This window comes from Acartia tonsa, chromosome 1 (genome assembly GCF_053477335.1).
Source record: "Acartia tonsa isolate MP-2025a chromosome 1, ASM5347733v1, whole genome shotgun sequence".
Taxonomy (NCBI): domain Eukaryota; kingdom Metazoa; phylum Arthropoda; class Copepoda; order Calanoida; family Acartiidae; genus Acartia; species Acartia tonsa.
In genome coordinates, this window is record NC_137260.1 from 16,194,477 (window position 1) to 16,210,597 (window position 16,121).

Below are 16,121 nucleotides of genomic sequence, written 5' to 3' on the forward strand. Positions count from 1 at the left end.
TATATTGAATATTGAATGGCTAGTTTACAAAGTTGAGTTTTAATTCTAATCTACAGAAGGGGTAATTTTGTGTATCATCATTGGGAATGTACATTGTCTTTTCCTTTTAGATCCTTGTTCCAGTGGCTTGATATCGTCTAGAAACTAGACCAAAAGGCATTTTGATTTCAATGATTTTTGTTTGTTTAGGATGAATAATGTTTTTGAATGTTTTTAAAAAGAAAGGAGGGGGTTGCTCTGATCAAATTGATAAATAAAGGATCCTACCCTCTAAATACTTAACCACTCTCCTGTGTATCTCTAACTGTGACCCCCCCCCCCCATACCCTCCTTTATTTGATTTCATACATTCAAATTGCAAATATTTGGGAAGAAAGGGTTACACCAGACGGATGGAAAGAGAGAGAATTACAGCAATGGATTTAGAATATACGTGGATATATTGACAGGATAAAAATTGTCACCGATTGAACTTGCTAATATGGACCTCATTTATTGGTCAGTTCGTTGATCCAGTAGGATGGGGTAAAGGGGTTGTATGTGGGGCATCGTTATTTTACCCAGCTGCAAGCATCACTTTATCGGAGTACATGAAAACGTGGCGCAACATCCAAGTAATAATATATCAATTATTGTAGCACAGACATGAAAATGTAGAGAAGGAGATATAGAATAAACGGCTTGATTTCTTCATTATTTTCACAATTCAACCAACATTAAAATTTAAAAATTAAAAGGTTGTTTTCGCATGCATATGTCAAAGAAGGGCAATTATGTCCATTTTTATAAAAAAAAAAAATAATGTTTTAGTGTAATAAGTTAAAAAAGTTAGACAAAGATTTTTTCAAGATTATACATTTTAGCAATCTATTAGTGACCGTCAATCCATCGAATGGATGTACGTACATACCCAAGATAAAAAGTAGCTGCGCTACTGAAATATTATGTTTTATTGTAGGAACATTCTTGATTTGCACTTAGTTCATTCAACCTATTGTAAGCATTTACAAAAGACTTTAAATCTCTCTCTACCCCCCCCCTCTCTCACTTGCAAAATATTTGCTAATTCATATTTTTTCGCACAGCAAAAATTTAAAATTTTGCTTGTATGTGATTTTCTGTTGTCTTTAACTTTATATTAGTTTTAATAATTAAGGATAAAACATACATTTTTAAAAGAGACGCTTTTTGTAATTAGGGTCGAACCGTCTATACGTCTTAAGAAACGGAATATTTCATTTTTTTATCAATTTCAAAATTAACAACTAATACTAATCTTAATAATAACATCATGAGATTATTTATTTTGAAAGGGATCTTAAGGGATAAGACAATTGGATAAAAATAGTTTCTAAAGTGAAACCAAGCAAACAAAGTTTATTAGGATACCAATACTTTAGGCCAACGAATAAGATAACAGGGTTATAAATCATTGGATACCAGTGTAATTTAAAGACCTATGTCCTCTCCCTTGAAAAGAAAAGAAAAATCTATAAAGCAACAACTCATCCATAAAATTATTAATTCCATTATATTGTGAACATATCGCACCTCACCCTTTTCCTTACATCAAATATTTGCCAGATTTTCTTGAATCCAGGGATTATGCACCACAAAAAAATATTTTGTCACCAAAATATTAGACAATTACAATAACAATTTACTGTGATAGAGTAACCTCTCCATTTCATTGCAATCCAAAACTAAGAATTCTTATATTATGATTTAGAATTGAAGACAAAATATTTTTTTTTGTTAGTCATCCTCTTATCCCTGCGTTAAGCTTTCTAATTCATTTTGTTTAAACATTGACATATTTTGAAATCTTGTCAGAAATTATTGCAGAAAACACTTAAAAACAACTTACATGTTTTGTCCCCTGGCCCATAAGTTGCGGCTATTTTGCATGCTAAAAATAAAGGCTCGACAGCCGTGCATTAACCGCTGTTTTAAGCCCTTTTAGATGCTTAATTATATAAATATTTTTTACATCCAACTGATTTTAAAATTATCCAAATGCAGTTTATATGCGGCTGCCGAGCCTTGCTAAATTATAATTCTAGATTTGTTGCACATACGGGCAAAAAATTGAAGTTTATCAATTTAAAAAAAAAATATTTGTCCGCAAAGTTAAAAAGTTGAGAAACCTTACAAAAAATCCATCTAAATTATATTAAAAAAATTTGAATATTCTTTAAAATGCCGCATTTAAAAAAAATCTGCAATTGATCACCTTATACTTTGAGGGTTAATAAACTACAAACTTAGACAACAATTGCAGTTGCCTTATATACACACAAAAAAAGCTAAACAGCATTTAAAAATTCAATTTAGCGTGAAAATAGGCCAAACTGTGTCTACTAGTTCTTGTTAGTAAAAAAAGCGATTCGCTTAATTTAGACATTCATTTTTTTGCCAGGCGCTCTGCAGTAGTGGAGGCAAACATTTCTTTTAACATGTTTGAAATTATGCTTGTAATATGGACAATAAATCATAACTCTTCGTATATCAGCTTTTGTTTAAATAAGGATATGTCCGTCCGTCAGTCCGGCTTTAAATTAATTGAATTAGTAGTCTAAACTTTGCAGCATATACGCAGTCTGCACTCTACAGAATTAATGTTTTATATAAGATTTTTCCATTTTTAATGTAATTAAAAATTTGCATCAAATCTTGCATGTCGCTTAATTAATTTTCAATGAAATCTTAGAACATGAAATATTGAATTAACAATTTTTTTAAATTGCAACTTTTGAAGAATTATTAATTTTTGTGCAATATTTTTTGCACAGATTCATGATATACAAGAATCTAGGAAAAGTTTAATTTTTACATGCTAGCAAAAATCAATTTGAATCATTCGTTATGTTTGTTTATGAGGGATGTAAAAAACTATAAATTAAACTCATTATGTTATTAGGCAAAATAAATTTTGATTGCGTTGTTCCAAATAACAGTGTACAAACATGTCCACCAATAATTTTAATCTGAAGAAGGGGAAATTCACTTTATTACAATAGTTCATCGTCATTAACCACTTTCTAAAGTTCACATTAAACAATAATAAAATCTCAAGGAATCTTTGTCTACTTTGTTATACAACTTCTTTTGCTGGGCTGTAAGAGCACCATTTAATGATATATGAGAATCTATGAAGCAGTGTTATGACAAATTTTCCTTTAAATGAGAAAACAAGGATGACATTATACTTTTTTTTACAAAGCTTGTATATACAAACAATTTACTTAGAACAGTCATAAAGATTGACAAAAAAGTAATTTAGAGGTAGCAGAAGTCAACATAAGCACTTTTAGATATTTTCAATAGCAGCCATAGAAAATAAAATTTATAACATAGAATCTTTATCTCTAAAACAGTGTCAGGAAAGATAGAGGGACAAAGTAAACTTAAGAGAATATCCCTAACTGTCAGAAGAATCTAAGCAACGAATTTCACACAACTATCCTTTAAAGCAGCCAATTAAACCTTTTTATCTATCAAACTATATCCAACGGAGGGACAGACAAACAGTCAAAGAGTAGCTACGCTTTTTAAAAAAGTAGAAATATCAACAAAAGTATAAAATGTAAACTCATCTTATGTTTCACACAAAAATGAAATTGCACGCAGCGGGGATGCAGAAAAAAGTTGCGTTGATTAAAAATTATCATTTTTGAAAATACCTTTTAACTTACTGGCGGCTACGCCCCTACAAAAATAGGTGTGGGTAGGGGGGGTTGACCTCCCAATGTCAATTTTTTTTTTTTTTTTTTTTTTTTTGGGGGGGGGGAGATATTTGTGACAGACGGACAGACAGACACCCTGTTACTTGTATTTGGGAATTTATGTTAGGATAGGCTTACTGTATGGCATAAAAAAAGTTATGACTGCAGACTACTGACATTATATCTATATGAGGTTTATTCAAAAGACAATAATTGACATCAGCTTTGTCGGATTATAGCATTAAGCAAAAGTGATCATGACTGACAAAAATCTAACGATATTCTAATAAAATAATGGCTATATTTAATTTATTGTTAAAAATTCTTATGCAAATTATACATGATCGTACTTATAAATAAAATAAATTGGGCCATAAAGAAAACTTGATTTCTTCTAATACTAAACATAAATCAGTTAAAAGAACAAAATTTTAGGGAACTTCCCACTGATTTGAGTGTGGATCGACCTAAAACCCTCCCTCCCCACACTCTTTTATAGTTTTCTAATATGTGAGAATGGATATAGAAAATACGTGGATATTATGACAGGGGAAAAATTGTCGTCAATTTAGATTGCTAACATGGACATCACTTAGTCAGTTTTCAGGAGGGGGGGGGGGGGGGATGGGTAAAGGCGGTAGATGGAGGGGAGAGGCGTTATTTTAGCCAAATTATAATAAATCCATTTATGTGAGCCATGTCAATGGTAATAACGTTTGTCGATAATAACAGCTATGGTTAATTTATTGAATTTCTGAATCGACAGAATGATAATCTGGTGGTTGTAATGTGGGGGGAAGCTTCATTTGAGTTTAGAAAATCCCTCAAAGGGTAAAACAACATTCTGAAGGTTGAGAAGGAGAGAGGGTTTTATTTGTGGTCCACAAACAAAACTAAGGGGAAATGACCAAATATTTTGTAGCCGGCTTCATGATAGCTGGAGGGTACGGCTCACGTGAATAAAAAAGACCTTATTTTGAAAACTACCTCTTGTTAAAATTGTTAAAATTAGAGTTGTTTCAAATCTTTCAATGGATGTAATGGCAATGGATAAAATGTTTTGTAACTAGATTTTAAGATTCTAATTAATTAAATGCAGGGAGGGAGAGGACACTGTAGGTTGCAGTGGTACCCAAAGTTAAAAAACAATTTCTTCCAATGATTGGTTTACAATTTAGGGAGCCTCGATAAAATCTTGATTTGTTGGTTAAAACTAGCAATTTCTATAAATTATTAACCCATAAATTTAATTTGATTATTTGAAGAAAACTAAGTTCAAAAGAGATAGGACAATTCATCCATATTTCAAGAAAAAAAAATATTTTCATAGACATATCCTAGTAGAATGGAATGCATATCTGCAAGCTATTCTTATTCAAGTAAATCTGGATGCTAAAGGGATACGACAATAGGAGAAAAATAACAACTTTGAGTTACCCAAGTGCGTAGCCGCTAGTAATTAGCATATATATGATGTATCTACTTTATTTATGTTACTAAACAATTGTTTTAAAATTGTTAACCTTGTCGAAATTTAAAACATTTAAATTTTATTTAAATTTCAGCTGTACCGACGCTTTTTAAAATTATATTAAATTACATAATAAAATAATAATAACATTCAAAAGGACAAAAATGTTCATATATAACGCAGCAATAACAAGTAAGGAAATTAAAAGTATACTTTTTCGTAAATAGTAAAGTTTAAAAGACACGGAAAACTGGAAGGATTGACGTACGGATAGATACTAGCTATAGAGTAGCTGCGCTATTAATACTTTTACAGATGTAAAGTAAATCTATTTTCAAATTGTAACAAGTGTTATGTAAAAATAGAAGATTTTTATCATTCTTTTTCCATAAAGTATTTTTATGGCTTTATTACCTAACATATTCATAAAATTTTGATTATTGTTTTTTATAGTAGTGAAGTCCGTAACGCTATGGGGGAAATATGATTTTCTCGGCCAATATTAAGAATAGACTGCTGAAATTTTCAGTGAAGATTCCTGTGACATATTCGCATCTAGTCTATACGTTGTAGTGTATGTCTATCTGTCGGTCTTGCTTCAAGACATTTATTTTTTTAATTTTCTTTGAGTTTTTCCATATTTCTTTCTTTTCTTAAGACAAATGAACAACTATTTTATAACTCACAATGTCCGTTTGACCATTCCATGTTTTTTTTGGTTTGCTACACATGGATACTGTCATCCTTGTTTTTATCCAAGACAGTATAGCCTTATATTATGAATTCACAAAATAATACAATAGTTAAAAAAAATCATATTTTGTCCCCAAAAATTCAAACAAGTATTTGTTATGTAATTTTGTACTACGAAATATACCAGGGATAAAGGAATGTAACTATGCCAAAAAATTATTCTTTCCCCAATTTTTATCTGTATAAAACTGTCTTTGGTATCTAACTATGGGAATATATAACTTTTTATTGTCATTGGACTTTCCCTTCCTGAATTTGACTTGTTTGATGCTATTGGCCTTGAGAATTATTTAAATATTTATATATGTATATTATCAAATTTTCATAAACTTTATTGACAACATTCAATTTAATATTAATTGGATGTTGCACCAAATTTTTATGTACTCTGATAAAGTGATGCTTGCAGCTGGCTAAAATAACGACACCCACCACGTTTGGTCATTCAACTGAATGACCCAACCAATCAAAATTCAATTCACAGTTGTTAAGCCAATGAATAAGAAAACGTTGCTTTAAAACTTTTGGGGCTAGTGTAATAAACAGGCCAAAAATTTTCAAATTATTTTGTCTGTTGCTATTTTCAATTTATGTAATGTATTTAAAATTATTTTTGTTGTATAATCAGAAAGGTTCAAGTTACACAGTTTATTATGCCAAAGTCTGATGTTTTGGTATTTTTTAAAATCCGCCAATGTAAAATTGCAAAAAATGATTCTATTAAAAATTGTTGAAAAAGCTTTTTAAGCGCTTTGCTAAAGTTAGGGTCGGTCCGTACATCCTGTCAGTATGAAAAAAGTTTAATATGACCGTTAAAGTGACTGTTAAGTTGAAAAAAAAATAGTTTTTCAAAGATAAAATATTCCTCTTCAATAATAAAAATTAAATATACCATAGAAAAACTATTTTGCTGTCCTTTTCTCTAGATTGTGAAGACACCCAATGTTTCTCTGATATTGCGCCTAGTTTGCAAAACTTTGCCAATATGTTTTCACAAAAAACCTCAAAATTCGAATTAGCACAAAGATTATAAATTCAGCACGTTTAAAGGCTCTAAAAGTTTTAAAGTTATTTGGCCTTTTTCTTGAATATAAAAGGTTCAATTGATGAAGCTAAAATATAAAAGAACGGACAAAATAACTTTTTATTTTGCATGTGGTTGAATTGTTGGGACACCTACTTTGCCTAGATTGCATATCCATTCTTTGGATGCAGTTCTGTATAGTTCGCTAGCCGGTTAAGCTTAGAAGCATTGCGTTAACAAACAACTACATTTACTTATGTCGACTAAAGAGAGGTTTATTATTGGCTTTTAAACTTATGTCTAACACTAGCAGCTTTGCTCTTAGAGGCCTCTAGAGGCACTTGAGGCAAGTGGGGAGTCGACCCTCAACTTTCAATTTAAGTTTTAAAAAGAAAAATAGTTTTTTTTTTGGGGGGGGGGGGTAGGTTATTTTTCTCTTGGAATACCTCCTCTTAACCTAGAAGAAGATTCCCTGAAAAGGAGAACCATATCGAATCAGCAGTCACAGACAGACTAATTCACATAGACATCATTTTACTTTATTTTAAGGATTATTATGTTGATATAATAGGAACCACTAGGTTTAACACGGAACATTTCTAGTCCAGGCAAAAATAAAAACTTTTAACATTTTATGTTTATACTTTTTTTCTATCAAAATATCTTAACCATTACATTGTTTATCGATACACAAGTAAAGAAATTATATAAAATTTTAATAAAATATATATAAACACCTTTAAACAACTCTAATATCATATATGTTGCTTTGAAGAATGAGGGGGTTATATCAGATTTTTCAAATGTTTGAGGGGGGCGGGTAGGTATTTTAAAAATTTTGTTGTAAAAAAACTTAATAATGACGCACAATCTTGGCTTGTAGAAAAACTTATCTTTAAGAAATACAGTCAAATGATAATGCTTTATTGCTACTTAGGTATTTTTATGCTTTAAAACAAGTTCTTATCATATCTAGCTAGGTATAAAAGTCCCCAATTGTCCCAACTGTCACATTTTAAAGCTTTATGTGTGCATATTTTTAATGAATATAACCGCAAAAAATATTAATATAACAAAAGCAGTAAATGATAAGTATTATCATGTTTTGTCACCTTTTCTTGTTTGTCTTATCAATTAAAACAAACACTTTTTCTTTCTAAATATGTGTTAGGTATGTTAGCTAGGGATCACCAGCCGTTTTTTGAAAGATTAAGTTATTTTAAAATGTTGAAAAAACGGCGGCTTTGTTGGAGATGCAGATTGTGTATTTAGTGGCGGTTGGTTTGGGCAGCTAGGACGTTAGCTGCCGCAGCTTGCTTATTAGCGGCTACAAAGCCTTGATGTTAACTTCATCTATATTAGTCATACAAATTAGAATATATTTTTGGACAAAAAATCACTAAACCTCTCCAAAAAATTTTAAATTTTTAAAGCAGTCATTAAAGCAAAAGAACTATATTTTTCCCCCCTTTAGATTTCTTAATAAATGATTACTGAGAATAACAAAATGTAAACAATTTTCCAAGAAGTAGACGTATTACATTATAAAGTCGGTGTCTTTTGTTTTTTTCGCTTTGGTACTTTTAAAAGTACATCTTAAATATAGGTATGTACAAAAAACATATTAGTATTTTTTATTGTTATACTTAACATAAGCTATTTTACATCTTTTTACAATACAAATTTATTGAATTTAAACAGACAAGAAAACAATCTAAATATTTATATAATTTCTAAGGCTTCCTTTGCCTTATAAATATTGCTAAGCCTTTGAAGTTAATTTTAAATTCATAAGGCAAGATATATATATGTAAAATAGTCAATCAAAAACAACTTAAAATATTTGAGGATTAGCTTGACAATTTAGAAGTTATTCCCCTTTTAAAAATATTTATTGTAAAACACATTTAAATTTTTGAATTTTGTCTTTTTAATTTATTGAAAACAAACCTATGAGAGGCTTTTTTTGTATAGGTTATCTTAGAAGATATTATATGGTTATAGAACTTTTTTGGTTTAAAAAATGCGGGACAAATAATCATTTTACGGATTTTTAAGCTACACTTGTGTGAAAAATCCAGGCGAAAATAATATTCCCCATTATTCAGGGATCTCTAGGGATAAGACATTAGATGAGAAATTTATGCAAATTCCTAATGATAAAAAACAAAATTTACCCTTCTAATTTGAATCAATTTTAACTAATCAATCAAGATTTATTGAAAGTACCCAAACGTTTTGTTAATAATAAACTTTAATTTACAGTGTCCCCTCTACCCTCCCTGTCATTCTTCCTTTCATCTTAAAAATGTTAAATGATTATATGTGTGTAAAATATTTTACAATTCTCCCCCCCCCCCCTCCCCCCCAACATCTTTTATTTGAATCTTAACATATTAATTATTAGACTAAACCGTTTGTAAACTTAAACTAAAAGAATAAATATTTTTTAACAAAGTACAGAAAAACAAATCTTATCTTCAAATTATTTTTGTGCTTTATATCTAAAAGTATATTTTGTATAAAAAGACAAATATATTGATTCTTCAAATGTTCGTGACAGAAATTTGCAAGGGGTAACCTACATCCCACCACCACACGCCCTTATCCCTAAATTATGTCTTTAAAATCTGCTTAAAATATTGTTAAGCCTTTGCAAAGATACACACTTACAAAAAGATGTAAGCTTCCTATTAAGCAGAACTGTGGAAAGTGGAAGTACATGTTGACATTCAATTACGTAATTTGTGTCGACTAGTAGATCTAGTAGTTAATTATAAACTAGAAACCTATAACTACGATTTAACAATATTCTTATGGTGATACTATATATTTATATATGTCGATATAATTAAGCTTATATAGTTTAACACGGAGATCTTGAGTAAATAATGAGGGTATGAGCGAAGAAACTAATTAAGCTAGCTTTGTATATGCGCGTGTGCATGCATGTACCGGTCAACTTATACACAACAGGCGGGGGGAAAGGGAAGGGGGGGGAAATGAAATATCTCTTCCTATAAGTTTCTATCTACTTATTAGTTGCAAAGCTACTCTATAATTAACTTTGCCTGTCCGTCCTTATTTTATAGAAGAAATTGTGATTTTCTCAGCTGCTATTTAATATAAACTTCTATTTATAAAATACTACGAACATCCGGTATTCAATTTACACAAGATTACAAGATGTTTGTGCTATGCTTTAGTTTAATTAATTTATTTTAATATAATTACAAATAACATGAGAAAAAACTATAATATTTTCTGGATTTTTTATATAATATAAATACAGTAAAAATGCTACTCATGGATATTTTCATTCTTGTTTAGCTTTTAGATTGACTGACATGACTCTAAGTTGTCGGGGAAGAGGAGGGGGGATTTTAAATTCCAATTTGAAAAACTGTCTTTGACACTTTGGTAATTATCACCCCTAAAACTCGCTAAGAATGTTTATCTGGTGTATGTATGTGTTTAAGAAATTGATCAGGAATCTTAAGGGATAAGACAATGAACGATTAATTGTTGAAGAAACTCAATGATGATAAACAAAAAAACCTTCTAAAGCTTGACTGATTTTTAAACAAGGATGACAACATCCATAAGTAGCGAAGCACAAAAAATCGTTGATGGGAATACGTACAGGTAGATTTAAAAGGTTTTTACTAAAATCAAGAATAGATTTATTGGATAAAATAAACATGAAACCTTGTTTTATTTTGCATGATGACGATGGTCAAAGTAAATTATATTAAAGATGCTCATAACAATGGGAAAGATTATTTTGTTACTGATATCCCATAAAAGTTTGAAAATTGCATAAAAAAAAACAAAGATATGGGGAAATATGTAAAACATATAAAAAATAGCCAAAAACCTGATAAAAGGCAGTCTGGCCGTCATGGTTGTTTTATTAAAACGACAAAAAAATTAATTTTTAAATCCTTAACTTAAAAAATTTGGAAAATCGGACCATATACACTGAAGATATGGAAAAAAGTGTTAAATATATAAAAATAGCCTAAAACCTGCCAAAAAGGCAGTCTGGCAGTCATGGTTACTTTGTTTAAAAGACGGGAAATTTAATTTTGATATCTATAACTGAAAAATTTTGAAAATCGGACTATAAACACTGAAGATATGGAGAAAAATGTTAAATATATAAAAAACAGCCTTAAACCTGCTAAAAAGGCAGTCTGGCCATCATGATTGTTTTCTTTTAAAGACGGGAAATTCAATTTTGATATCTATAACTGAAAAGATTTTGAAAATCGGACCATAAACACTGAAGATATGGAGAAAAATGTGAAAAATATAAAAATAGCCTAAAACCTGCTAAAGAGGCAGTCTGGCCCTTATGGTTGTTCCTTTAAACGACGGGAAATTTAATTTTGATATCTGTAACTGAAAAAATTTTGAAAATCGGACCATAAACACTGAAGATATGGAGAAAAATGTGAAAAATATTAAAATAGCCTAAAACCTGCCAAAAATCGGTCCGAACGCCAATGATGTTTTATAGTCAATTGTGCTCCTTAATGATGGGAATGTTGTCAAAAAAATTCAGCATTCTATCTTTTATAGGAGCTGAGTAAATCCCATTTCCCCCATAGCGTTACGGACGGACGGACTGACTGACGGACGGACAAAGTGAATTATAGAGTAGCTTCTAATACAAGTATCTTAAGTTTTAGGTTAGCAATAAGGAAAGCGAGCTTATAAACTTTCAGGGTTATAAACTTTGGGTACCGATGTAATTTACAGCCCAATGTCCCCTCCCTCCCTGACAAATTGACATATTTCCTGAGCACTGAATGTGATTTTTAAAATATGAAAGTTGTAAATTTTAGAATAATTTTTAGGTCCAAATTGCACTTTTAAAACATATGAATTTTTATTAAAATGAATATCTAAACAATTTTGAATTCAGGGATCAGAAGGGATAAGACAATGGCCGATACATTGATGTACATAAATGATGATACACATTACACAAAATTACCTCTTCTGTAGACTACAATTTGTGGTTGAAACGTTTAGACACTCAACTTAATCAACAAACCAATTACTGGTCCCCAAAGGTATTATAAAACTTTGGGGACCAGTGTATTTACAGCCCAATTTTCCCTTCCCTTCCAGTTTGAATTACTTATCTTTTGCTATCAGATTAGAAATAGAATAACAAGGATGACAACATCCATAAGTAGCGAAGCACAAAAAATCGTCGATGGGAATACGTACAGGTAGATTTAAAAGGTTTTTACTAAAATCAAGAATAGATTTATTGGATAAAATAGACATAAAACCTTGTTTTATTTTGCATGATGACGATGGTCAAAGTAAATTATATTAAAGATGCTCATAACAATGGGAAAAATTATTTTGATACTGATATCCCATAAAAGTTTAAAAATTGCATCAAAATAAACAAAGATATGGGGAAATATGTAAAACATATAAAAATAGCCAAAAACCTGATAAAAGGCAGTCTGGCCGTCATGGTTGTTTTATTAAAACGACAAAAAATTTAATTTTTAAATCCTTAACATAAAAATTTGGAAAATCGGACCATATACACTGAAGATATGGAAAAAAGTGTTAAATATATAAAAATAGCCTAAAACCTGCCAAAAAGGCAGTCTGGCCGTCATGGTTATTTTGTTTAAAAAACGGGAAATTTAATTTTGATATCTATAACTGAAAATTTTTGAAAATCGGACTATAAACACTGAAGATATGGAGAAAAATGTTAAATATATAAAAAACAGCCTAAAACCTGCTAAAAAGGCAGTCTGGCCGTCATGATTGTTTTCTTTAAAAGACGGGAAATTTAATTTTGATATCTATAACTGAAAAATTTTTGAAAATCGGACCATAAACACTGAAGATATGGAGAAAAATGTGAAAAAAATAAAAATAGCCTAAAACCTGCTAAAAAGGCAGTCTGGCCTTCATGGTTGTTCCTTTAAACGACGGGAAATTTAATTTTGATATCTGTAACTGAAAAAATTTTGAAAATCGGACCATAAACACTGAAGATATGGAGAAAAATGTGAAAAATATAAAAATAGCCTAAAACCTGCTAAAAATCGGTCCGAACGCCAATGATGTTTTATAGTCAATTGTGCTCCTTAATGATGGGAATGTTGTCAAAAAATTTCAGCATTCTATCTTTTATAGGAGCTGAGTAAATCCCATTTCCCCCATAGCGTTACGGACGGACGGACTGACTGACGGACGGACTGACTGACGGACGGACAAAGTGAATTATAGAGTAGCTTCGCTACTAAAAAATGCTGTCTTAGCATAAAAAAAATGAAAAACATGACAAAACTGTAATAGATGTCTAAACATGCTTAAATTATGTGTATTTAGAACACAAATTTGATTAAGCAATTTTACTTTTTAAATATACAAAATCAAGGTCAATCATGCTCAAAAAAAAATAAAGATATATTTTGAATTTATAAGACTTAAAAACGTAAATATATATCGCGTCAATTTAGCTTTCAAATATGCACCTCATTTATTGGTCAGTTTGTTCATCCAGTAAGAGGGGAGGGGGTAGATGGGAGGTTCGTTATTTTAGCCAGCTACAAGTTTCCCTTTATTAGAGTACCATGATAATTTGGTGCAAAATCCAAGTAATAATAAATCCATTACAGTAATACGAGCTGTAGCTGCGTAGAACCCAAATTTATAGCTCTCTGTAAGTAACTGACTTATGGACAAAACATTATTATATAGTAGCCTGGCTACTTTTCTTCTTATAGATTTATAATACTTTTGGTACATTTTTTTTATTTTTCATGTTTTAAATTTTTTTTATATTTTACAGTGAATTTGTATGTATTTGTATGTGTGCATATAAATGTATCTAATTTTCACTCGAGACTATATTTCTATGGGGTACAGGGAGGGAGGGGACATTAGACTGTAAATTCAACTGGTACCTAAAGTTTTTAAATGCTTTCTCATTCGTTTGCTCAAAAACTTTGCTTAAATCTTGATTCCTTGGTTGAAATTTGCAGAGGTTAAATTTTCAGCTAAAAACTTTTAAACACAGAATGGTTAATCATTAAAGAGGATGTATATAAATTTATCATCCATTGTCCTATCCCTTAATATCCCTGCCTTCTACTATGGGGCATAAACACACACACACACACACATACACAGATACGCATTTAGATCTCATATCAATTTCCCAGAATTTCTGGGGTTATAAATATTTAGGCTCAATAAAGCAAGCCTTGTAGCATGTCATTGAAACATATCTGCACCTAATAAGCATGTCTATAAATATTTGAACATATTTAAGATAGAAATCTGTTAAAAAGTACGAATTTATATCATAGGGAGAAGCGAAGCTGCTATATAAGGTGGGTGTCGGTTACTAACCTGAAGTGACTTATTGCTGGTCATAGCTAGAAGCTGTTTGGCCGTCAGATTCCGTGTTGCTGTGGTTCTAACATGTGTAGAGCGCAGCAACGACCGGCTGCTGCTGCTGGTGGCAGCGGAACTGCCTGCCAACATCAACGAACTTCTGGCCACACCCTTCGACTTAAACTTGACCTGGAACTTGAACTTGGCCTGGCTGTTGTTCCTCTTGGCAGCAGCCGGCAGCTTTATTAGACTATTGTTGCTGCCGCTGGTCGTTGATGATTTGTATAAGGTTTTACTGGTCGGATAAGCTGGGATTCTGAATGCATTTTGTTGGCCGGGGGTTGATTCTGTCGAAGACGTTCGTGTTGATAATGATTTAGACTTTACAGATGATGATGATGATTGAATTTCAGTGTCATGGTGTGTCGTCTCCATCCTGTCGTGATTGCTGGCGGCGACAAAGGTAGGGCTGGTTGTCTCACGGGAGTTGTATCTTGTGGTGGCCACATACGAATGATCACTGAAGAAATGAACCGGAGAGCTGGATGTCGAAGAATTGGTAGAAGACATGTCGCTGGCCGCACTGTCCGGCGAGCATGGCAGCAGCCGGTCGGCACAGCTGGTCCGCTGGATGTAAACGTCGCCCTCCAGGTCACTGGAGGTTTCGTCCAGGTCACTCGTCTCAGAAGACAGGGGGGTGTCGAAGCAGCTCATGCTCTGGACACCAGCTGTTATGTCCAGGTTGGCTGCGCACGGGATGACAGTTTCCTCGCTGGCAACTGTGCCATTACCTGGACAACTGACCTTCATGTTGCTGGCGCCGTTGTTCAGGGTCATCAGCATGGGGTCCCGGTCACCTGACCACATGCAGTCATACCTCAAGGGCTCCTTGGTGCTGAGGAAATCATCCAACAGGTAGTCAAAATCCATGTCAATGCCGCCGTCCAGATTGATGTCCAAATCCAGGTTGGTGTCAGAAAGAATGTCTCCAATGTCTGGGACGACTAGGCTGTCAGTGTCCATGATCTTGCTGATGGACGTGGCCGTCTTGCTGTTCACCGCGCCGCCAACAGCTGTTGTTGAATTGGCTGACAACATCGCGGCTGGCTTGAGGATAGATTCAAAGGGATGACAGTGGTTGGAAATAACAGCCTGACTAGTGGCTGAGCTATTGTTGCTGGTCAAGTCAAATTTTTGCCAGATGTCTTCACTAGTAAAAGCCATGGTATTTATATGCATTTATAATATATAAAGTATATCACACTAATCTTTTTAACCTGGCACTTGATTGCACATATTTCAAATAGTTTTATAACACTTTTTAAACAATAAATCACTGAATTAATGCAATTGAATCAAAACAAATGTGCTTTTTTTAATAATAATAATAATATTGCACAATGTTTTGAAAGCAGTTCTGCTTGTCTGTTGTGTGGTGGTGTGTAGATGTAATAATACGCAGAGCCGGCACTGTAGAGGCAAGTAGTAGGACACACACACACACACACACACGTATACACTCTAGACAGAGAGGTCTCTACTCAATGGAGATTGCGCAAAGCTACTAGAATCGTACACACAGTGCTTAGCTACGGACACACACACACGCAGGCATGCAGTAGCTTACCAGTCTGGGTGTGCAGAGTGTGTGTGTCTACAAGGCATGGTGAGTAGATATAGGAGAAAAGAGGAGAAATAGGAAGGAAAAGTACAAGAATTTCAAACAGATAGGCCAAAGTGAAAATCTTAACATTTTCTCTAC

At 32.2% G+C, this 16,121-nt stretch overlaps 1 protein-coding gene across 1 annotated transcript in view; it reads right to left on the reverse strand.

The window, feature by feature from the left end:
• LOC145313795 (uncharacterized) overlaps positions 1-15,819 on the reverse strand; it is a 36,844-nt gene extending 21,025 nt beyond the window's left edge. Inside the window, exon 1 of the mRNA XM_080153410.1 lies at positions 14,375-15,819. Coding sequence (XP_080009536.1) covers positions 14,375-15,598 — 1,224 coding nt within the window. The 5' untranslated portion in view covers positions 15,599-15,819. The remainder of the gene's footprint in view (positions 1-14,374) is intronic.
• Positions 15,820-16,121: the final 302 nt, after the last annotated feature.